This window comes from Dromaius novaehollandiae, chromosome 5, assembly GCF_036370855.1.
Source record: "Dromaius novaehollandiae isolate bDroNov1 chromosome 5, bDroNov1.hap1, whole genome shotgun sequence".
NCBI classification, from domain to species: Eukaryota; Metazoa; Chordata; class Aves; order Casuariiformes; family Dromaiidae; genus Dromaius; species Dromaius novaehollandiae.
In genome coordinates, this window is record NC_088102.1 from 41217016 (window position 1) to 41241443 (window position 24428).

General features: G+C 37.9%; 2 protein-coding genes across 7 annotated transcripts in view; both read left to right on the plus strand.

The window, feature by feature from the left end:
• Positions 1–3898, plus strand: part of RBM25 (RNA binding motif protein 25) — a 34296-nt gene extending 30398 nt beyond the window's left edge. For both annotated transcript variants that reach the window (XM_026095684.2, XM_026095685.2), the window contains 2 exons: positions 1110–1157; positions 2329–3898. In XM_026095684.2, coding sequence (XP_025951469.1) covers positions 1110–1157; positions 2329–2421 — 141 coding nt within the window. In that variant the 3' untranslated portion in view covers positions 2422–3898. The remainder of the gene's footprint in view (positions 1–1109; positions 1158–2328) is intronic.
• Positions 3899–7689: 3791 nt separating this feature from the next.
• Positions 7690–24428, plus strand: part of PSEN1 (presenilin 1) — a 29440-nt gene continuing 12701 nt past the window's right edge. For 2 of the 5 annotated variants that reach the window (XM_026095711.2, XM_064512551.1), the window contains exons 1-7: positions 7690–7843; positions 10725–10868; positions 12753–12791; positions 15656–15912; positions 17245–17386; positions 21088–21155; positions 22973–23193. In XM_026095711.2, the coding sequence (XP_025951496.1) occupies positions 10785–10868; positions 12753–12791; positions 15656–15912; positions 17245–17386; positions 21088–21155; positions 22973–23193 (811 nt within the window). In that variant the 5' untranslated portion in view covers positions 7690–7843; positions 10725–10784. Of the gene's footprint in view, positions 7844–8300; positions 8450–10724; positions 10869–12666; positions 12792–15655; positions 15913–17244; positions 17387–21087; positions 21156–22972; positions 23194–24428 lie in introns of those variants that run through there. The other 3 variants (XM_064512550.1, XM_026095707.2, XM_026095709.2) reach the window with 3 other exon arrangements.

The window sequence follows — 24428 nt, forward strand, 5'->3', positions numbered from 1 at the left end:
GTACATGCCAGATGCTCTCTGTTATCTGTTAGATAAACCTATTGGCTGGATTGATGAAATAAGCAGTTGGCAAAGCAGCCGTTACACTGATAGCTTTATCATTAGATTTCAGCACTAATATCTCATTGGCCATTCCTAACAAAAATAGGATGTATGCAAATTCAGGGGAAAAAAAGCCAATAGGTTGATTTTACATTAATTTTAGATTAACTGCATTAACTCTTTGGAAAGCTTTTTTAGCTATTATTGTTGCTTTCTTAGCAAGCAAATGCTGAGAAGATTCTAAGTTTTGCATTAGAAGTCACTGAGGCCCAAAATCTTTACCTTTCTTGTCATTGGGTGACTTTTTTAAACTAAACTCTGCCTAGCTTCTTCCATCAAATTACAACTTGAAAACTAATAACTTTATAGCTGTTTCATAAGTAGAGGGTTTCAAAAACTCATTTCAGCTTTCATGGTACTCACCATGTGAGTAATGTAATGGCTTGGTCTCAGCTTCCCTTTTAATGCTGCTCTATGAGAGGAAGACCGGGTGATAGTTTTGTGGGTGCAGGTGGTTAACAGAAAACAGCAAGTGGAAGTTTAATATATGCCAAGTTTTAAATTATATTAAAAAAAAAAATTGAATGTCAGCCTTTAGTCTTAAAAGACTACTTACTTGGTTCTGAAAAAATAAAGCAATTTGAATACTTTAAATGGCAGATGGAACATCTTCCTGCTCAGTGTTTTGCCTTTGCCTTCTTCCATTAGGAGTTCACTGTTGAAGGAAGGAGAGCTTATTCCTATTAAATTAGGAAAGCCCAATTGGAGATGCAAGAATAGTCAGCAGACAGAGTTCCTGTTGAATCTCTGAGGCTTGCTGGAAGTTGTTTCTTGGCAATCAGTTGCAACACTAGCACTGCAATGGAAGTCAATGTAGTTTAAAATTAATTTTGCCCTGGCTATTACTGTGAACTAATGATTTGGAAATACATGTTTCCTATTTGCTAAAATTGTATTAAATGTGCAAAGCATTGAAAATCCTTGAAAAGTAATGATTCAGTTCTGGCTGAAAGATGTTCGTATGGTTTCCCTTCAGTTTTCAAACTAAAAACATTTGTTTCTTTCAGGTTATGGCTCATAGCTCACCACAGAGCATACTGGATGATGTTGCCATGGTAAGCAGAAACTGTATAACTAATATTCCTTCTACATTACACTGATGCTAACAGTGAATTTTGTGAAATAGTTGGAGTCCATAACAGAAACATTTCCCATTCATAGAGCATGCATACTGTAGGTAGGTATGAAAGCAGCTTTAATAAACAGGTTATCCTAGCACTTCGATGACTTTGCAATTATGGCATCTGGGTAGAAAATACTGATCTACTTTCAGAAATCTCAGTATTCAGAAGTGTGGAAGTTTCTGCCCCTAACAGGAGAGAGAAGAATCGGCCATAACAATTCTGTATCGTAAATCTGAACATTTTTCCCTTCCTATTCTTGTAACCAGATTTTTATAATTAGAGTTTTAATGCGTCTATTCCTAAGTAATGAGTAAAAGATGATCTCTAGAAGACTGAAGGCTCTTGCATTTTGCCTGGTGTTGGAAGAGGGGAACTCTATGAAATAAGGCTAGTGTTTCTCCTTGTTTTCATTCACTGAAAGGTGAATAGGAACTGTTTGCTCTCTTCCACTCCAAAAACTTTGAGGCATCACGTTGGTAGGAAGGAGCCAGATTCATAACAGAAGTTAGTAGGTGGTTCTTGGTCTGACTGGTAGGTGACCTGGGGATCTTCCTGAGAGATGCTGTGCATGTTAAAAGTATACATGTGTTCAAGAGAAGCCTGGATGAGTTCAAGGAAGGGTTTATTTAGTAGTCCGTCAGTGGAGAAGGGATTACTAAATAAATCAGTATCCAGGGAACTTCCCAAGCTGAAAATGGGTTGAGGCTAGGAGAGAGTTAAGGGAAAACAGCATATATGTTTGTCCTGTTCTTATACTCTTCCCAAGCCTCTGCTTAGTGCTATTTCTAGAGACCAAGGTAGTGGTATTTCTGTCTCGTAGTGCTTAACAGCTGCATTTTACAACTATTTAATTTGAGCCTGGCCAAATCTGGCGATCAGTGAATTTGTCTGGGTCCTGCATTTAAGTTTTATACAGTGCGTTACTTCAAGGCGTAAGTTGGATTATACTATTTCCACTTAGCTTATTGATAGAAAATGGTTGTTCCCCACATGTTTAGTCATCTTTCTTTTGACTACAACTGATAGACTTTCTGATATGGCTGGAATTAGTCTCTATAACTGGATCATCATCATAACCTAAAAAAATTTGCATTTCTTACAGGTACTGGATGAAGAAGCCGAAGTTTTCATAGTCAAAATGTGGAGGTTGTTGATATATGAAACAGAAGCCAAGAAGATTGGTCTAGTGAAATAAAGCACGCTCCTTGCTTCTAGGGTTCCATTTCAATTTTTTTTTCCCATCATTCAAGGACTTCAAATTTTCTCTGTTCTCAGAGACTTGAGACCTGTATTTTTTTATGTAGAAAATGTGAAATTTTTTGTCCTCTGCTCTGAGGCCCCCTTTACCATTCTTGGTTATAGTTATCTGAATCCTGCATTGGTTCTCTTTATAATTCACCAGGTACAATTACCGGTATGTTTTATAAGCTGCAGCTACTGTACACGCTCTCTGGTAATCTTGTTATGCTATTCTGATTCTTGTAAATATTAAAAAGATGCCCGTTTTGCAAAACATTTGCACTTAATGTGGAACTATGTCAGTTACAGACGAAGGCGAGTGATTTTACTGCAAATTTATCAGCCTTTTTGGGGTTGTCCTCCCTCTATTTAAGAAAATATCAAAACACAGTTTAAAAATAAGTAGTTTGAGCTGCTTTCACAGAACAGTTTTGTGTGCTGTTGGTCACCTCATCTGACTCTGGAAAAAGAGTTCCCATAGACTTTTTACTCTGACTTGAACCAGCAGGAGTCTCGGTACTTTGCCTATTCAGAATTAGTAATGAAGCTGAAAACCAAATCTCTCCTGCAGAGGCTCTGCTTCTTTCTTGGAAATTGCAGATTGCAGAAGGCTTTTTATTGTTTGCTCAGTTAGAACAAGAGCAGGACTTCAACTAGCACTATTTAATGGGGTTTTTTGTTTGTTTGCTTGTTTGTTTGTTTTTTTTAAAACTTAGGATATCTTCTGGTCAATTTCATTTTAGCTCTTCCCTTTTTATCCCTACTGTCTCCAAAATAATCAGATTTGATTTTTTTAAAAAAAAAATTATTTTTATTTTTTTTAAGAATTTAGAAAAAGAATTACCTGTTTGGAAAGGTTAAAGGATGTAACTGAACAATAGGAGTTGATAAAACTAAACCTAAGTTTTCAAACAAAGCTGAAGTCTTGTTTTTATGCATACTGTTGAACCAGCCCTGACTCTTGTTTTCTCTAATTGTACTGTAAGCAGTCTCTTGCCCAAGAAAAGAGGGTGACACTTTCCTGCCTTGTCTGTATGGGTTTTTATAAATAGGCTGATGTAGTATAAATGATGAGATGTACTGTACACTGCATTTTTTTTATCTCATACCCAGGTAAGAAGTCAATTGATGATGAGCTGTTTTGATTGCAGGATGACTGTGTTCCAGGGAGCAAACTGTCTCAAAACATTTTTAATTTTTAAACACAATTCTTAATAGCAAACAAATTAAGTAAAGCTGTTTCAGTATCTCTGTATTGTATTTAACTGAAGGATACAGGTTGACCTGTTCAGAAAACATAACTGTGACCTTGAGTTACTAGTTCTTTGTATCTGGAGAGGACACTTGAAAACACTGTTCTTAACAAATGGGATCGTGTAAAGGTTCCACCATGTAAATATTTCAGATATTAAAAATGTATATATTTGATTTAAGGGCTGACTTTTTTTGGAGTCTTGTGCAGCATGTGGTTTTATTTAACACTGCTTTCTGTATCAAGAACTAAACCAAATATTCATGAATTAGGCTTTGGGATTTTTTAATATATTTTAATTTTTTGTTATTTTAAACCACTTCCTGATTTACATCAGGTCACTAAAGCCTACAAATACAGATGTGTTCCTAATGTGTTCTTTCTCATCCCTGTAATACTACACACCACAATGTTCTTTTTTTAAACTTGAACTGTAATGCTCAGATGTTATTTTAAATTGTGCTTGAGTTTGCATGAGGTTGTTTTGTTTCACGTTCTTACTTGCAGCAACCTTCCTCCTCTTGGGTTTTGTCTTTTTTCCTGCAACTTGATATACCCTAAGAAATCATTTCCCCATTCTTCCCTATGCAGTTTTGCATCAGCATTAACGAAATCCTCCTAATTCTACAGAATTTCAAAACTTGTTCCAGGTCTGTAGAAAAATGTAGAAAAGAGGGAGAGTGAACTTCGTGAGTGCTTTTTGTTTTGCTAGTACAGCATTCCATCTCTGTCATTAGTATTTAAACAGGAAAATGCAACAGAGGCCTTGTAATGCTACTGAAGTCCTTGTTTAGATTCTTCAATGAAACACCAAGTTGTGAAATTTCAGCTTAACTTCTTTCGCCCTACATTAAAGCTGTATATTAATCTATTATATTATTAATGAATTGGACATCAGCTTGTATTCTTGCTTTCCTGAGGAGACTGAAGAAAGAAGGAGGCTCATCTGGGTGATGAAGACATGTAAAATTTAAACTGGAATGTTAAATATTCAGGTAAATAAGTAATCAGTACTTAAAAGCAGTTGTGGCATATTAAAAGAATTGATTTTATGGAAGTTAAAATTTTCAGTCGTAGTTGAAGTAGGAAGGAATGTTCAGTATAGCATCTGGCTTTTGCAAGTGCTTTAACAAATTTTGCTCTTTCAGAACACAAGATTTTCTTTTAAGAAGTAACTTCTGGTGTTACCCATTACTCAAGCTAGTGTTACTATTTCTCACTAGTAATAAAATATGTTTGCGGTGTGTGATGCTGGGGATAGGACACAATTCTAAGTAGTGCTGAGAGGTTCATAATACGGAAGGTAACTTCCCTTCCTTAGTAATGTTTTTCTCTCAACACAGGAATGGAATTATTTCAAGATATACTTAAAAAAAAAAAAAAAGTAGAAAAAACTTTTTTTAACCAGTTTCAAATTACAGTATTTTACTGTCTGAAAATGTGAAAGTGTGGACATGTTTAATACTAGTAGTGTGCTACCACTACGTAATGTAGTGATGCACAGATTAAGAACATACTGAGAACACTATCAATTTAGCTAAGTGTGTATGTTATCACTGGGTATTCAGTGCAATATGCCATAATATGACTTATTCCATGACTATGGAATACTCTAAAATGTACACCTAAGTGCATAGAGAGAAATATACCAATGTTTACATTGAGGCTTTACATCTTAACTTGTTTGAAAGGTTATACAAATGCCCTTGGTCTCCTGATAATCACTGCACAACTGCAGCGTTATTCAGGATATGCAACTACATAACATCTATTGTCCTTGAGGTATCGTTGCCATTAGCACACACTGTCAAAAGGAATTGGAAACTATGAACAGGTAAGAAGCTTGGTAAAGAACAGCTTAGTTCTGTATTACTGTTAATTTTTATGACATGAAACTTTTTTTTTCCTCCCTAGAATATTTAACATGATTACCCATTCATTTAGTGCTGCTAAATTTATTTCTCCTTCCTACCCTCCCTTTTTAAATAGGAACCTGCATTAAAAAGGAAACAATCACTTGGCTAGATGATTTCTACTCTAAATGCAGGTAGAGGAGAGGGGGAAACAAACCAGAAATTTAGTTTCTCACTGAATTCCTGTTTCTTACTATTAACATTACTGTTACTGAGAAGGAAGCATTAGACCTCTTAGGCTTTTTATTAAATGGGGTTGCTAGACATCTACTTGCAGGAGGAGTATTCTAGTGAGTGGAGGTGCTTAAAACTGGAAGCTTTAGCTTATATACGTTTCTGTAGAGTCGCACTTTCTTTTTCTCAGTGTAAACAAGCAGTTGCGCGTTAAATCCTGAGGTCTACCTTTGTCTTTCATCGGTTGCTCCAGACCTGGAAAAAGTCTCAAAGTATCTCAAGACTAAATACCTGGGACACTGTGAACTTCTGTTCTTGTTTAAGCAAGGGAAAGAACTGCTGTGTTTCCAGGGATTTTTTGTTTTTGGGGGGTGGATATATTTAGCAGTATTTGTTCTTAAATAATGATTCTGTCTTAGAAATACAAGTAGTTCTTGACCTTAACATACTACAGTAAAAGCTCGAGGAGCCTTATTTAATTATCAGACCATATGCTTAGAGAAGACTTCCTGTTCATAAAGTGCACAGACTTCGTATAGTCTGGTACTCTGAGCTCTAGTTCCTGCTTCACAGCCAGAAACTCCAAAGCTACAAAATAGTTTTGTTCCAGGAGATTTTGGAATCATTATTTTAGGGATGAAGGATATGCTTCTCTTATGTTAAACAACATTTGGTAACTTAATATGACTGTAAAAGTACCTGGAGTGGCATAGTTTTTAATTGTAATGAATAAGAGAAAAAATTCCCATGTATGAATATGCAAAATTACAAATTAAAATGCAGACCTGCAGTATTATCAGTGGAAGGTGGTGTTAACAGGTGTGCCACCATAGATTAAAAGGGTATCAGCAATGTAAATGGAGAATTGTCTGGTTCACCTGTATGTCCACATTCTTAAACCAATAGAATCGTTTTATTCAATTAATGGTTTGGTTTTTTCAGTCTAAAATGTGTGCATTTTAAATGCACTTCAAATGCATACAGCCCATGAAAACTGAGAACTTGTTATTTCCGTCAACGTGCGCGTGTAAAAATCTAACTCCAATGTGCGATACTTCTGTGTCACATAGGTTCATTTTTCTCATTGGACTGTAGTTGAATAGTAAAATACAACGTCTGCTTTAAACATGCAGAATGCAGCATGGTCTCTCAGTAAAGTGTCCTTAAAAAGGAAGTGTGGGCTGCTCAAATACCATGGATAGTAAGGCAAGTCTCAGATTTGAAGCTACCTTCATCTCTTTCTAGAATGGAGTCACAGCTCTACCATTGGCTTCTTGAAAAGAGAGGTTTTAGTGGTATTTTCATTTTGAAATGTAAAGATCATTTCAGGGTTTTTTTTTCAGAATTTTTTTGTGGGAGCATTTTAAAACAGGTGCACTGGCTTATATGACTTAAGTAACAAATTAACAAAGTTTATAGTGTATTTTCTCTTAAAACCCATTTCTGTTTTGGTAGCTGATCCCATAAGACAAGCTTCATCTTGCTATGCAAGAGTGGGGGGAAAAAAGCCACTCCTTCATAGCCTCCTGTTTTGCAAATGAATTCTTCACAGATGTGTGGCTAGCAAGTACTTCCTAATGTTCAAGGAAAATAAAACATGAAAACAACAGAAAACAGCTGCTAAGCCAGTCAGTTCAATAGGAGAGGCAAACACGCTCAGTTTTTGCTGGTCACATGAAATCCTCCAGTAACTGCTACCCTTAAACAAAGCGTGCAGGTGCTTCAGGTAGACACTGTTTCAGGCTTTTCAGGCAAGTGCTGAAAGCAATTTACCGGAAGTGAGAAAACTTCACATCACTTTCTTCCGCAGGAGTAAAAAACAACAGCCCAAAAGCCGGATTTGCCCGGCACAACCCCCTTGGCTGCAGTTGAGACATGATGGCGCCTCCCCTCCCGGGGCCGGGCCGCGGCGCAGCGCGACACCCCCCGCCGCGGCCGGAAGTGAGGTCAAGGGGGGCTGGGCCGGGGCCGGAACCTACTGGGGCCGGGCTGCGGGCAGGCCAAGAGCCGGTGGCGGAGCCGCGGGAGGGGCCGTTCAGGTCGGTCCGTCAGGGAGGGCGGAGAGGCGGGCACCTGCGCGCTGCTGCCCGCCGCCGGGTGGGCCGGCGCGGGCAGCCCTGCGAGACGCCGAGGCTCGCCGGGCGTGGCGGGTCTGCGCCCCGGGAGCAGCGGCCGGCCCGCCGGCCGGCTCCGGGGTCTGTGCGAGCCCGGGAGGGGTCTGGCGGGGCAGAAGCGGCTCGGCTGGGGCCGGCGGGGCTGAGGCTGGCCCGGAGAGCGCCGCTGCTGTCGTGCCTCGCCGGGTGGGGGCCCAGGGCAGCGGTGCTCTCGGGTCTGGGGGCGTGTAACGGCCGCGCGGCCCGGGCCGGGTAGCGGCCGCGCCGGGGGCTCGCGCGCACCGGCCCGTTCTGGCCTGCCGCCGCTCCCGCAGCGCGGCCGAAGCTCTCCGGCCCTGCCGGCGGCCGCTGGCGCCGTGGGGGAAAGGAGGCGCCGGCGGGGACCCGGTGCCGGCTCCCTGCTGAAGCCTGTGGCTGCCGAGTCCCGCGGCCGAGGGGGCCGGGGCAGGGCGGCGAGCTCTCCGCGAGGGTGTTCGCCGTCAGCCATGCACTGCTCGCTGAGGGAAGCAGTTGTAGCTGCTTGCTCGAGGGGTAAATAATGGGTTAACTGGGCTGCACCGTCTTTTTTTTCTAGCTGATTGAGACGCTTCTCTCTCTTCTAACTTGGAAAAAAACACCTTACTTGTGTGTGGCTGCTAATGTAAATGTAAAGCTAAATGCAAATATGTGAAAATTACAGTCATAACTCCCTTTGCAGTCTTATTAAGGAAATGCAAAAGAAAGAACTCTTGCAGGCAGGGTTTTTTTAATATTGACAATTTCATTAGAAAAGAAAAAATTTTGGTAAACGCCTTTTCAGGTAAAACAAGTACAAATTGTATTTGCTGCTGTTCATTCACAGTTTATTTCTCGATTTTGTTCCATAATGGATAGATTCCAAACTTGAGAGTGTTCATTCATTCTATGATAGAAAATAAAATTGTTCTGGAAGACGTGCTGAATCTATTTTCCGAGCTTTTGAGTTTTAAAGAAGGATTAACAAGCTATTAATTTTGAGGCCTGTTAGACACTGTCTTTCTGGCTTTCATGCCACTTCTGATAGTTACTCCATCCTGTGTGCAGTTTCCTCTGCTCCTCCCCAGTAGCTGGCTTCTTGCTTGGTGAATTTGTGGTGGTTTTCTTTACCGGGATTTTGTGTGTAGGATTTTGTGGTTTTTTTTCTTTTGATTTTGACTAGGATTTTGGCCTGCTGCTTTGGGGAAAAAAAAAAAAAACCTTATAATCTACATTTGGATAAATGTACCTAAATATTTCTTTATGGGGCTTTTTCATTGAAAATTTTGACAGATATCTCCTTGAAACACCATTGTTTATATTTTGTAGTCCAACCAAAGCATTAGAGCAAAGACTTTAAAAGTAACATAATGCCTATTTATTTTCATCTAATCTTACATTTCATTACGTGTTAAATTACATGAGCTTTAGTTTTAATTACAGACCTGGAAAAGAGCCATTCTCTTGGTGAATACTGCATTGTTTTTCATCTTCCAAACAGTTAGGATGATCCCACTAGCTTGCTAAATTGATGTTGCCTCTTAATGGCCCTTTAGTGTAAGCTGCATCTCCTTGCTGAAATTAGTAAGTGTGTGAACTAATTTTGTAAGACATTTGTTTATTTGTAAGTAGAGAAACAGCTTCTATGCCTTTGTGTATGAAAATAGGCTTAACTGCCTGTGTAAGTAAAAAAAAGCCTGTCTCCTGGCTTGCTGCTGCCAAAAGTGAGAGGCCTTGTTTTGTGCTGAGGGTCTAGATGTACTCCCTTGAATCAGTTCTTCTAGATTCTTCCATACGTTGGTTGAATGTATTAAAACAGCAGAAAAATGTTCTAGTCTTTTCGCTGGGTTTGTTCTTTTGCATTTTAGTAAGTTAAATCTATTGTGGAGGGGACTGATGAGTGCCAGAGTTGGCACAAGGTAAGAGCAGGAGCAACTAGGGGTGTGAGTGAGGACTGGCACTCTCCTCTTAGCAGCAGTGGCTATCAATTTAGTTCACTGCTTTGTGCAAACAAGCTAGTGATTTTTTCAGGCTTATGTATTGTTTCTTTAAATTATTCTTTTTCTGAAACTTGTGTAGCTGTATTCCTCTTCTTCCCCTTTTTTATCCTCTTCTTTTATTGAGAAACTTCTTGCTTCTCGTTTATTCATGTTTTTTGCAGAAAATGTTTGTATGTGGCTTTTACGTAAGATGTATAAAGCTGCTACAAGCATATGGCATGTTCACGTACATTTATCTAATGTATAACAGCTACTATTAGGGGAAAAGGATGTACATTAGTTCTTGAGGCTCAGCTAAAATATTGTTTTGTGTAGGTTTTGATAGCTGCTAATGTGTTGTGGTATTAAATTTAGATCATATTCAGGTTTTAAATGATCGGACAGAACTTGATCGTCCTTGCAATAAGCTTGAAGATTGTCCTTGAGCTTATCACCAATCCAAAAATGAACAATGTGTAGCAATTGATGAAATAAAAACATACAAGCAGAAGGTCACACTCTGAGCAGATTGTGCAGTGCTTCTCATTAATTGCACAAGATAGAACGGAGAACTGTTTTGAATGACTGGCTTGTTGTTGGCTTACTTCCATTGCTGACAAACTAATTTGATAAAGTCCAGACACTCTTATTTTTGTGCTGGAAAATCCCTATTGTGGTATCTCCATGAAGATGTGTTACAGCTCTGTATTGTGGTCGAGAGGATAGAAGAATAGTTATGTTTAGTCTGCAGGAACTCTAACAATTGGGGTGGGGGGGATGGAGATCTTGGTCATATAAGATCAAAGTTTTTTAACACATTTTTTTCCTTTCAGCATCTCAAGAAGAAAGATCTGTTTTGCGTAGAAATAAGTGATTTCCAGAGGACAGCCCCAATGACAGAACTATCTGCACATTTACCCCAGTTCCAGCATGGACAGCTGACAGAAAACTTCCCTGATAACCACCTCAGCAACACAGTATGTAACAATTTTATTACCTGGTAGTAGTTAAATCAGAATGAATAATCAGCGTGGATGAAAATACAGTTCAGAATTACAGAAGTCCGTTTGTTAAGAATAATTCTCTCCATCCGTCAGTAGCACCATACTGCAGTGAGAAGCACTGTAGAAGAAATATTTTTTTAAATTTGATGTTCTAACCTCACTTTTATACGTAGATAGTCTTCTCCCAGTTTAAAGTGGTGCTGAACTGACCAGTCCCCCATAGAAAAATTAACAAATGGGATGGGACCATTCGCATAGCAAACTTGGGCCTGGGGGTCTTTTATTGAGCACTCTTACTCTAGCCTGGCTGTGGTTTGCTTGATTCATGGGTTCCTCAGTTCACAGAGTTAATTTTAGTCTAGGTGGAGCTTGAGGCATGGGTTTTGTTGTTACTGCTGGAGGATTATTGTGTGCAGGAAGAGCAGCGTGGTCTTGTCTTCCTTGTGACTAATTGTCAGGGTATTCTCAGAGGTCTTCCGAGGTCTGCAGAGAGAAAAAAACAAACAGACAAAAAAACTCTGCCATAAACCCTAAAGTTTTATACCATTTCTGGCTTAACCATTGCTTTGAAAGATACACGTGTGTAATTGTTGCTGCGAACTGCACTTACTGTATTGTGTGTTTTGGTAAGACCACGTTTGTATGGCCTACCTGGGTGTGGTTGCTGAGGCTCTTGGATTTGTCATGCTTTGTTCCTTGTTCCTGCCGGAGCTCATGATTATCAGGTTACCTCGTGACATAGAAATGCTCCTGTGAGATTGGGCCACTTGTAGCCATGTTTATGGCAGTGATTCAAGAGAGTATGTTGATCCATGCTCTAGCTCTTCTATGCAATCCAACAGTTTAAAAAGAATTTAAAAAAAATCCTTGTCTTGATCTCAGATCAGCATCCTAGTGTATAAGTAAAAATATAGAGCACTTGAAAATGTGTTTTAAAAATAAGAAGTTAAAGTGATTTAAGATCTTCCTGATTATAGAAGCTGTTACTAAAAATAGAAAGGTGGAAACTTTCCCACTGCACCCTTTGTGCTTTCACTTCAGAGGGAAAGAAAAAAGTTTCTTTACATCTTGGACAGGTGGGAAATTAACTTTTATTTTGAATACTGCCAGATTAAAAAGGCAGCGCTCAGCAATAAGCCCTGGGCTCACCATCGTTGTAGAAAGCTTATTGGTGCTTCTTCCTAGCAGTGGGGGAGAGATGTTTCTATTTACTTCTGAGAAGACTATAGTTCTGAATAACTACTTGTGTTTTTTCTTTCAATACTTAAACATAACACTAGGTGTAGCTTCAATACTTAAATGTAGTGATTTCTTTCCTTATGCACACCCTTTCTGGGTTTCGTACATATGTATCATGACCCATTCCTGCTTAAGTATATCTAACTTTTGTTGGCTAACAATCAGTATGAGAAACTGCTAAGTATTGTAATTTGCCACCTCTCCTTCCAGTCATGCTCCAGTCGTTCAGCCCAGTCTTTAATATCTGTCACTCCATAATGACCTGTAAACATAACTAGTGTATATGAGAGCTAATGAAATCTGTGCCCATTGTCAGGCAAGAGGGTCTGCTTGTAATAAATAAATCTAGATGTCAACAAAAATATTTTATCAAATATTATCCTTTTTTATCTGTTGGTTCAGCGGCATTGCTCTGGGTTTGTTATTAATTATTTTCCTGATAGGAAAGAAAGCTATCATTTGCTTTTGATATTGTTTATTCACCTGAAAGCGCGTAGTTCATAACTTACGTTTGCTTACGGTGTTACAACAGGTGTTACTGACTTTTTAGCTTCAGAATTTTCACTTTTAACTATGTCTGAGGAAAGTGAAGAGTCTGTTCCTTTGCTTCCACTTCAGCAAGAGTCCATGGCCTCTGCTCTGTTTAATACTGATCAGGTAGGATATGAGTGTACTTTGTTCTTTTAAGTAGTAAGCAGTGGGGCACATGCATGTCACATTTGGCTATGCGTTAGTTCAGTAGTCTGAAAGGACAACTTTTTTTCTAGCTTTAACAGTGAGTGAGAGAATAATTTGTATAATAACTTACAGGAGCTCTTTTGATGATGATCTGATTTTTGCACACCAAGTTTTAATATGTAAAGAAATTTTGTGATTGTATCTTTGCTTATAACTAGTAGAGGGAATAGAATGGTGCATATTAGTCTTGTTTCTTTAGTTTTTCCCCTTATGTTCAGTTTCGTGGGTTTTACAGTGGTGTGCTAGTTAATCAGACTTTTCCTTTGGTTGCTTTGGTTTTTGATTTGCTGAGTTGTAGTCTTTGATTTTAGTTTTTATATATCTGTGCTTAAGATAGGTACAAGTGCTCTTTCATCCAGAACTGCCACTATAACAGAGGAAAGAGCAACATATTCTACAAGTATACAAACATCTAACACTAGATCTGCTTTACTTGTGATGTATTCCAAGGCTCTGAGCTTCTCCAGAGTGAAGTTACTTACAGTGATCTCAAACAATTTGTTTAGACATATAAACTTATTGTTGTCTTACTATGGACTGAGAGAAATGGAGTATTTTCACTATCAAGATGAAGAATGTTACATTTATGCTGTAATCTCTCTTTATACAGAAGGCCATTCAAATGCAGACAGGTTTTCAGGGCAGTTAAATATGTTTGATCGTATGCTCCCATGTTCTTGTTTCTATCTGGCTTTTAATAATTGTATGTAAGGACTTTACACAAAACACCTAGCAGTTCAAATTAAGGCTAAAATTTTAATTCTAAAAGTCTGGTTGCTTGCCAGTTTTAACTGCTCAATTAAGAAAATTTAAATTTTTTCCCTTATATTCAGTTTTCTTTTTGAGAGGAAAAAGAAGTGAAACTTCATAGAGGACAAATTCATGAAGTCCTACTGAGCTTGACTCTGAGGATGCCACAAACTTTTAAAAAAAGAAGTAAATAGGGAAAACATTTGGTGTATATTGCTACTCTATTATACTTTGTGAAAGTAACTTTTTCATGAGTTAGGGAAACTGTAATGCTTCAACCAGGGTTTTGCCAGTGTTGGTGTTTGCAGTTCAGAGTCCAGGCACTTGAACTCCTTAATCACTAAAGTGCTTTTGAGAACCCTACTGTGAGTTCCTGAGTGTGTAGTTAACATCTTATCTTTTCTGGAGGTGGGGCTGGGAAAGTTCTATATAAAGAATCTCCAAAATGACTTTATTAAATTATCAAAAATGGCAGACAGTTAGTTAGATACAAGTCAGTGGTTATGTTTGGAAATGCTATTAATGCTATTCAGAACAAATAATGAGACTTTACATGTTTAAGCAAAAAATACCTATATAACAATACTTCAGTAGGACTACATTAGTTGTTTTTTTTTCTTCCAATGCCCTATCTCCTGTCTAGAGCAGTTCTGCTAAAACTCTGATATTTTAAAGGTATTGCAAAAGGTACCTTCCTTCAGTTTACTTTACTTAGAAGCTGCTTTAGTATGCTTATTCAGACTGAACTATTTGTAGCTGAAGCAATTCTGCAGTCATAAGATTAATTTTGTAAGGAATCAGACATCTTTGCATTACATCTCCTTTATGTTAACCTCTTGGATAGAGGGAATGGGAATACAACACTGACTTTGGACATACTCTTGATGATATTGGAGTAAAGAAAAGAGTATAAACTGTTACATTGGAAGGCTTATTTAGAGTAACTGGTAGACATAAAATGGTTCTCTTGCTTTTGTAGTCTAGAACGGGGGAAATGAAGCTCCCTCTCCTGCTGTGTTCTCTGTGTGTGCATAAAACATATAAAGATGCTAAGCAGCCATCTTAGGGAAAGGAAAAGAGTTTCATGACAATGAGCAGGAAGAGTGCAGGTCTGATCTTTTACTCATGGAAGGTGATTTAGCTCAAGATCATTCAAAAGCTGAGTTCCCAATTCACATTTCTGCTTGTGGTTAATACTAATTCTACTGAGAGAGATGTGGAAAGCCTACTTTTGTGCTCCTGTTTGAACTATACTCTTAATGTTAACTTACCAGTTTCAGGAAGCTCAGGAGGCTTTTTCATATCTTTTGAGAAGTGCAGTGGAATTTCTTCAATGTTAGCGAAAGGATGTGGCAGAGATGATCTTCTGCAGTATCTGTGGGAAAGGAGAGAAAGACTCTACATGCTTAGGTCATCATGCTAAAACCTTGAGATCAAGTCTCAATGTAAAGAGTGAGAATTACCTGAGTTTGCACACTGCTGTTATGTCCTTCTTCTTGCTAAAAAATGTAGTAACAGAAGAATACTCCGCATAACTCCATCGTAATATATTCTACTTAGTGTACAGTGAATGTGAAATGGCAAGAAAAGTAGTAATTTTCGTGAGACTTTCATGCAGTTGGCATTATTTCTAGAAGCAGATAAAGTTAATTGTTAACAAGCTTTGAGTTATCCACTGTCATATACCTGTGTATCAACTGTAGTTTGGACCAAGGGAAAAAACTGTCTTTTTTATTTAGCTTTTTAAATTCTGTTTAAAGAAAAGGCAACAGAGGCTGTTAGATGAAACCAACATTGCTTCTAACTGCTGCTGTTCTTAATATAAATACTTCTAACATAACCCTATGGCTCCCATTCTTTCGACAACTTATATGATACAGTTAATTACTGCTGTTTAGGTCCTTGCTGTGACAAGTTTTTTTGACAGTAAATAGTACCTCACACATTCTCCTCTCAAGATCATCCTTAGTTTAATATACAAGAAAATGATTGTGGATAGTTGCTAATGTAACTGGGCTTTTTTTATATTGCAGAATGACAACAGTGAAAGACGGCGCCATGATAATAGTGAACGCAGAAGAAATGACAACCCTGAGTCAGAGATCAATGGGCAGCCACAAAACAACATTCAGCAAGTGGTGGAACAGGATGAAGAAGAAGACGAGGAGCTGACACTGAAATATGGGGCAAAACATGTGATTATGTTGTTTGTACCTGTCACACTTTGCATGGTGGTCGTTGTTGCAACCATCAAGTCTGTCAGCTTTTATACACGCAAGGATGGACAGCTGTATGTATCAAACTTTGTTTTCCCTGTCTTTTCAATGGACCCACTTAGATCATTTTCTTTACTGTCCATCTCTCAGGAGTCTAATTCAAACAGTGAACTCCCTCTTGCCTCTCTTTTCTCCTCCACCAGCCCAAAAATAGTTTTATTCTATTCCTTCTAGAAACCAGTCCCTATATTCTTGGTGCTATTCTCATTTGCTGTCAGCCTGGCAACCAGCCTTGCATGATAACTTTTTATTTGTTTTTGCTTGGTTGAATCCCAGTCCTTGTTTTGACACTTCATCGTGCTCTGTGGTATTTATAAAATAAACTCAGTTCTGAGCCAAAGCCATTTCAGTTGTACTCTCCTAGAATACAAAGCTTTTTGAAAGGAAAAAGAAACAGTACCCATTTAAATGAAGTAACGTATACCAAGATCTGGTTTGCTTATGCTGTTTGATAAAGAAATGTAAACTTAGGAGGAAGAGATTTTTGAGGTTCACTTCTATTGCTGTATAGAGTTTTTCGGGGTAGGCTTCCTGCATAGAAAAGCGTTGTTCTGGCAAAATATTAAAGTTGCCAAAAAACAGCAATTTCACTGAAAACTCACTGGGGAGAAGGGAGACAAAGGAAGAATATTGAGCCTGTCAGGACTAGAGCAAATCAGTCTAAATGTTCCACTGTAAAAACATTTAAACAAAGTGATCCAAAGTGTTGTTTGGCTTTGAAATGTTTGTATAATGTAAGAATGTGATAAAATGATAGTGAAAAAGAAGTTTGTGTTTTATTGAAACAAAATTTTTGATCAAACAATTATTTTTTCTGGGATTTCATTTGTGGTAAGTATTTCCATTTTTTCCCCCCCTTGTACTGAAGTTTTGGTTTGGTTTGTTTTTTTACCAGCTTGTGGTATTTCTCTAAGAAAAAGAGTTGAGCTCTTACATTGTTTTTTGTGTGTTGAAATCATGCGAATGCATTTCACTGTAAATCCACTAGATGGGGTGCTTATAAAGGTCCAGCTGCAGTAATAGTCTAATGACTGATTGTATCAAAAAACGGTGGGTTTTGCTTGCTTTACAAAGCAGAAAATAGCAGTGATGTTTTCAAAGCCACAGTAATCTAAGGATGTAGGTATAACAAGTGTTTTAAGGGAGGAGGAGATTTGCTTTTCTAATTAAAGTTTGCCTAATGTCATACTATGTTGTCTTGCAAGTTTTGCCTAAGTAGAAAATAGCTGTCACTTTTGCAGCTGTTAATTAAAAGATTACTGAATTTTGATATCATCCTGGCCTCATACATGAGAAATATTTGTGGAATATACAGTAGTATTTCAGTGGACTCTTTCTTGTTGTAGCATCTACACTCCTTTCACGGAAGAGACGGAGACAGTGGGACAGAGAGCCCTGAATTCAATTCTCAATGCTGCCATCATGATCAGCGTCATCATTGTCATGACCATTCTTTTGGTTGTGCTTTACAAATACAGGTGTTATAAGGTAAGCATAAGTGCAGTTGACTTCAGTCATTGTGCTAGTTTTGTTTTATTTATTAGTATGGATTATCAAGGATGGAACAAAATGAAGGGTTATCAAGGATGGGTTAGCAAAAGTAGCAGAATTGGTGAATTACACTGTTTCAGTTTGGTGGTTCTTTCTCTCCCAGGACAGGCAGACAGTGACCCAATGCTATCATTGCTAGCTGTTTTATTAGCTAGAATTAGAGTGGCATTGCTTCCTATTCCTTGGACCACATACTGAAATCTTCCTGAGGTCAAGAACTACAAAGCACCGACCTGGTCCCACAGCTTGAAAGCTATATGCATTTCAAAGGCTCTTCTCTCCCCCACCCTGCAGCCAGCATAGAGTAGTCTCCCAAAACTGATGTGTGCATGGCTGTACACATCAGTTGATATCCTCGTAATAAACATAGGGACTTGAAGCCTCTTTTGTGAAAGGCTTCAACCACATAATGATGTAATCTAGGCAAGTCCAGGCATAGCATAAATAATTGCCATGTCAACTGTCCAGGTGCTGTTCATGAAAATTCGTGGTTGCCCTTTGGTCTTAGTGACCCATTTAACAAGGCTTCACCCAACAGAACTTACCAGTGTGCAGTCGGAACCTTGAATCTGTTTCATAGTTGTGAAACTGGTTGTGGGGTCCATGCACTGGCACAAAGCTTTGCTCCACTTTGTTTTGCTTTCAAGAGGGGAAAATGTAGACTATGGGTGAAACCACTTTACTATGTAGTGGCAGGATGACTGGGACAATGATTTCTGCCTGAATCTGTACAGAGTTTAGAATACTATTTTTTTTAGGTATGGACCTTCTGTCTTACCATAGTGTGGTGTTAAATCTGAATTGACTAAGCCTTCATTTTAAACTTTTACTTCTGACTGTTTTAAAGAAGTCAGACAGTTGATGTGCTTCAGCCAAGTTACTTGATTGCCACTCAGTTCTCCTCAGGTGCTGAAGGCATCAGCTAGTTTTTAATAAGCTTTTCGCATTTCTGACTTCTCTTTTGACCATAAAAAGCACTGGACCTTCCCCTTCTAAAAATAATTCTTGTACTAAAAAATTGAAATGATTAGACAACAGAAATTTCCTGTAGTTATATTTTATGCTAATTAAAAAAAACTTTGTACTTTTAAAATCGCCGACAGAGTATTTCTGTGCTGCTACACCAGAATGCTGTAAAATCTAGTTACCTACACATTGAATTTTATTTTCTGTACAATTTTTTATGTAGAGTCTATATCATGGGGTATGAAATTTCTAAGAAAAGAACGTTAGGCCTCCAGCTGGTAGCAATAACTTGCTTATCTTTACAAGATTTCATCTGAAAACTCCTTTGAAGCAAGGAAGTGCTATTTTAACTTTACTCCTGTTCAAGATTTTCTACATTTCTCCTCTATGCAGTAGTTAAGTGTGGTCCTGAGTCTAGATCCTCAGTCTAATCAGAAACATCTTCCTAGGGGATTCTATTATTTGTCTAGCTTTTCTTTTGCAAGTATTTTTTTTCTTCCCTGTGTTCTTCTTTTTTATTCAGTCTGCCTAACCAAAGTGTGGCTACTGTAACTCATTTTAATTCTCAACATTCCACAGTCTTTCATTTCTATTCAAGTTACAACAGGCAAAGCTGACTGTGTACTAGCAATCAATTAGTGCTGAAGCCATTTTCAAATGAAGAATACAAATTCTTTTATCAGAAGGCAACAAGTGATACACTGTCATGATAGGCTGTTAGGAAAATGATAGCCAACACTGACGTGAAATATGTTGGGAAAATCACTTGTATGAAAAGAGGCTGGTGATTTGGAAAATGGTATAGCAAATGAGATGCACGATAAGAATAAGCAAACATCTGTGTGTGAAGTGTCTGATGCCAACTGTACCAGTTACCTCCATTAGTATTTTTGACAACAGTTATGCAAAGTGCGTGTAAACGTTTGCTGGACTGTGGCCCTGGTGTTTGACACTGCTAGCATTTTACCCTTTACCGGAACAGAGCATTAGTGTTCAAATGCTGTACATGCTAATCTATTTTCTTGGATGGCGAGATAGTTTAAGAGCTTATGCTACAAATAGAAGAACTGCAAATAGAAGTCATGTTATTATTAAAAGAAATGACATAGCTTTCTTTGTTTTCTCTTAAAATGTTTTCATAGAGTTTTCAAATGTTTTATGGAGAAATAAAATTGCTTTATCAGATCACTATTTAGATGTGTAGGTACTCTCACAAGTTGTTTGAAAGTCAAATTCTCTTTGTCTTCAGCTTTTGTATGAGTTTTTTCATACTTCCTGTGATTGTCCGTCTCAGTCTGTCAAACTGGCATCACTTTGACGGTTTTCCTGCAGCATCTTTACGGGCACCATGCTTAGAACAAGTGGGAAATTCTTAAGTCTCTCTGTGAATGCACTAGCATATATGGAGAAGTCAATCTGTTAGATTAAGTTAAATGACAGATTTTATTGGATTGAAGATTAAGTTGGAACATGTTATGAAACATAGTCTGGAGGAGGAGAATTAATGTTTCAAAAACTGCTGAGAACTTTAAAAGCACTTACAAAAACTAATATTCAACTCTAAAAGAACACAAACTAGAATTCTTAATTTGCTGGAAGTCCAGGTTGCCTCATGTACATGTGGTTCCTCTAGTCTGTGTGCATATGGGTTTTATTTTTAAATTAGTCTCTGCAAAATGAATGTTTTTAAAACTGTAACATTCTAGCCTAAGAAACATTCTAGCGTACATCCTTCACTTGAAGAGAAACAGAACAAATTTCTAAACAATTTCTGAATCCTTTTGATCTGGTGTATATATGTAGCTACTTCAAGCAATTAATTTTCCATTGAGCCTCTCTCTTTGAAAGAGTTTTTTTAATGCAGTTTGAATTTCAAAATTACCACATCTGATTGTTTTATCTACTTGTAATCTTGAGTCTTTTTTTTATATACGTTTCCATATCTGTGCATTTGACATATCTATTTCATTCTCAGTAGAGATATTACTGAGGTTACAAGTCTTTCTTTTTTAATCTCAGACAGTAATAGGGTTCTCTCTCCAGTGGAAAGTCTGAGCACATGTCTTTTCAAAGCTTCAATCAGTGCATGCCCTCTCAGAGTACAACCCTGAACATTTTTTTGTTAAATTGTTGGGCAGAAATATCTGCTGTCATACAGAATATAAAGGATGATTATAGCTTTATAGTCATTCATCAATGAAATGCTAATTCTGAATTCCAGTTGATAAACACTGAAGGTTTTTCTGTGTTTTTGGTACTTAATGCTATAGCTCTATTCTAGTAATTATTTGGAATTAGAGCAGTTTTTTCAACTGAGCAAAAAATAAACCATGTTTTCAATCTGTATTACTACTGGATACTTCTGCTATGTTATGATACAAATATTATCAAAGTGGACTAGAACTATACTAAAAGTAGTTTGTGTTTTATCACACCTCTATTGAAAAACCGCAAAACACTTAAAATTCATAGGTTATAAATAAGTAAAGTGAGACACAATAGTTAAATGACTAGCTGTGAATTATTGCATCAGAGTAACAACCAAAGAAGTGTAAATATAATTTTCCCACTTTAATCAAAAGGCAGAATAACTTTAAAAGCATTTTTTTACATGGATATTAAATTAAAAATATCAAATCTAAAAAATGTTTTTATCGATATCTGTTTTCCAGGTGATCCATGGCTGGCTTATCATTTCTTCCCTTTTGCTGCTTTTCTTTTTCTCGTTCATCTACCTGGGGTAAGTGAACTAAAGCATTAGTATGTCATTTTTCATGTATTTAATATTTTTTTAGAATTGGCCTTTGAATCGTAACATGAATGATAGTAAGCTATTGCTGATGAAATAAATTTTTTAGTTTTATATAAATCTATAAAGTTTATATATACACAAGAGAGAGCAGTTTATGAGTTTATAGTGTATCTGATATTGCACAGCGACTGCCCTTCACATACCCATCACCAGAATAAGTAAACTAACTTCCATCGGATAGCTTATATGGTTAACACATGTCCAGATAACTTTATTTTTCATAACTGCATGGCTCAAGGGCAGTTGTTTATGTCACGGCATTGGAGGTGGGCTGTATATGCAAAGGCCATTTTTGTATATGCAAAGGTGTGGAGCAGCAGAAAATATTCAGCTGAAAAGAATGTGCTTTGTCTCCAAAATAAACTTCTGTAACATACATTCAGTGTTTTTCTTTTCAAATTCTGAAGCACGCTCTTAACCAGACATCAAGAAGAGTTGTATGTAATACTCAGAATTCTCCAGAATGAGTAACCTGACCAGGTTTTGTAACTAGAGTTGTGCAGTAAGATCAAATTATTTTAGCAAGTATATTTGCATGCCACTCGATGACAGATAAACTTCTCTTTGAAGAAGTTAATTTAATTTGGGCTTTAGTGAGGTGGAAATGAGGTTCCTTCAGTTACTATTTTTTGCCAGTGGTGATCTGTGGTGACTGTTTTGGTCAGTGTTGTCTCTGACCTTTAAATGACTTAGTAAATAACCAGGCAATGTGTGCTGCACAAGTGTAGTGCAGACTAGGTGGACTCTCTTCCTTCGGCTTTATGTTGGAGCTGGCACTCCTCTGCAAGAATATGTGAGCAAAGGGATGGAAGGCTTACCAGACCCTCTGCCTTCCTTCATCTGTCCCTGCTGCCTCATAGCAGTGTTGGCTTCCTTTTGCAGAGGTCCAGTGAGTGAGGAGGGAGCTTGTAGATCAGCTAAAAGTGATTGCAATAAGGGCCATCTTGTTAACACTGTACCTCTCGAAGGCCAGCTAACAACCAGGGAAGACAAGTATCCTGGAGGAAAGTCTCATGCAAAACATGCAAGATTCTTGATGACTCGATGAGTTGATAGCAGGAGAATTTACAAACAGCCATCACAAGTATTTCTTTCCTGGGCCTGTGGAAATCCCCTGTGACTTGGTGGCAAAATATATATCTATTTGGGGTTATTATCTATTGAATGTCTTAATCCGTTTATAATCTTTGATGTGACAGAGTAACACGGTTCATCCAAAAAGCAAGGTTTTTACTTCGGTACATGTGATGAAGAATAAAACAGAATCACTGTGTGTATCTTATCTTTGAGTTAGCAAAATGTTTCCATTTAACAGGAGATGGATAAGTAGGGAGAGATCTATTTGTATGTCTTTGAGGATCCATTGTAACCTCACAAATTAATATTTTTCTGATTTTTAAAAATCATAAGCAAAATCCAAGCCACCGTTTTTGTAGTAATGTCCTTTCCTGACAATTTCCAATTTGCCTGAGAAGGAAATGGAAGGTTAATGAAAACTTGTATTTCAGAAAGATGAAATAGTCAATATGAAGAAAACACTGGTAAAAATATGCCCTTTGTGAAAAGCAGTTTCTAATTAAGCGTCACCTGGAGATTTAGAAAATAACTTTACACTTGTGCCCTACATTGAGTATGAAGATGTCATTAAAAAAAACAAAAATAAAAAACTGAAGCTCACATCTGTAACTTTGTTTCCATTGTTTTAAGCAAATACAGTCCTCCTTATTTTTTTTCCTATTTTTTAGTGAGGTTTTTAAGACATACAACGTTGCCATGGACTACATCACGTTGGCACTCATGATCTGGAACTTTGGTGTTGTGGGAATGATTTGTATTCATTGGAAAGGTCCACTTCGGCTCCAGCAAGCATATCTTATTATGATAAGCGCTCTCATGGCCTTGGTGTTCATTAAGTACCTTCCTGAATGGACTGCGTGGCTTATCCTGGCTGTCATTTCAGTGTATGGTAAGGTCTGGGACAAGACATAGTACTAGAAATTATGGTGGGAGTTTCTTTTTTTTCCTGTGTTCTTCTCTTCCATTTGTCTAACCAGACCTCAAAAAAGAGGGTGGGGGTGGGGAGGAGAAGGGTGGTTGTGGTGGTAGGGGAGGACCCAAAGTAGTGGGTAAGGTGATTGCAGACTTCAGAAATAAGGTCACATTCTAAACCAAGATAAGTCCTCTGTAGTTAAGGGCTTTGTGTCACTGTGTAATGCCATCTTCCTTCATGTTTCCTGGACTTTCTGGATTCTTTGGTGAGCAAGAAAGATTAGAATTGAAGTAATTCAAGAAAGGAAGAGATGAGACCTGTGTTACCATCTTGGTCTCCTCCAGGAAGATGGAGAGCTTTTGTACTTCCCATTTCATCAAGAATCCTTGGAAACCATTGTTTGTTCAGAATTTAGGAGTTTGACACCTTGCTACAGTCCCATGTAATATATCTGCCTAGCCTGTGAATCACTTAGTCTCTAGGACAAAGAAGCATCACCCTGATCCATGACTAATAAGATACTGAAGAAGAATCAAAGAAGAACTCAGGGCAATTTTCAGTGCTCAAAATCATTTTACACATGAAAGATAGAGTCATGAGATCTGTTTCCCTGATTTGAAAAAAAATCTTTTTGAATTATTGCATATTATGCTTTCTCAGAATGATAACTGAGATAAAATCTCCCAAGATGTAGTTTTATCATAAAGCTTTAGAGGGCGCTGGACACTTTTGCTAAGATCACTCTGTGACCCAAGGATTGACTTAGTTCCCAGATAAAGTTAAGATTTAAATATTCAGACATAATCAAAACATTACAGCAAAGTGTATCCTTGAAGACATTGTCATAACGTGAATTTATTTGGAAGCATGTAAGCATAATGAACGTGTACTCTGAAAGCCACTAATAATGGTAAAGATGAAGACTCTTCCTGTTGTAGGAATGGCAGGTTAATAAGATTTGATTCGCTCTGGTAGACCAATGTACTCCTTCAGCATCCTGTTTCTCTGGAGGGAAGCAAAAATGTCCCTCATGTGTGCTCATGAATCAAAAGGCACGTTAAAAAGGCTGCCCCACTCCATTTCCACCCATTGTATTACCAAAACAAATCCCATTACTCCAAGCATTCTGTCTTGGTTCAGTGACTGCCCCCAAATTACCCTTTAGATCATATTCCAAGACCATAACTTTGTTGTTTTGAATAAAGGGGACG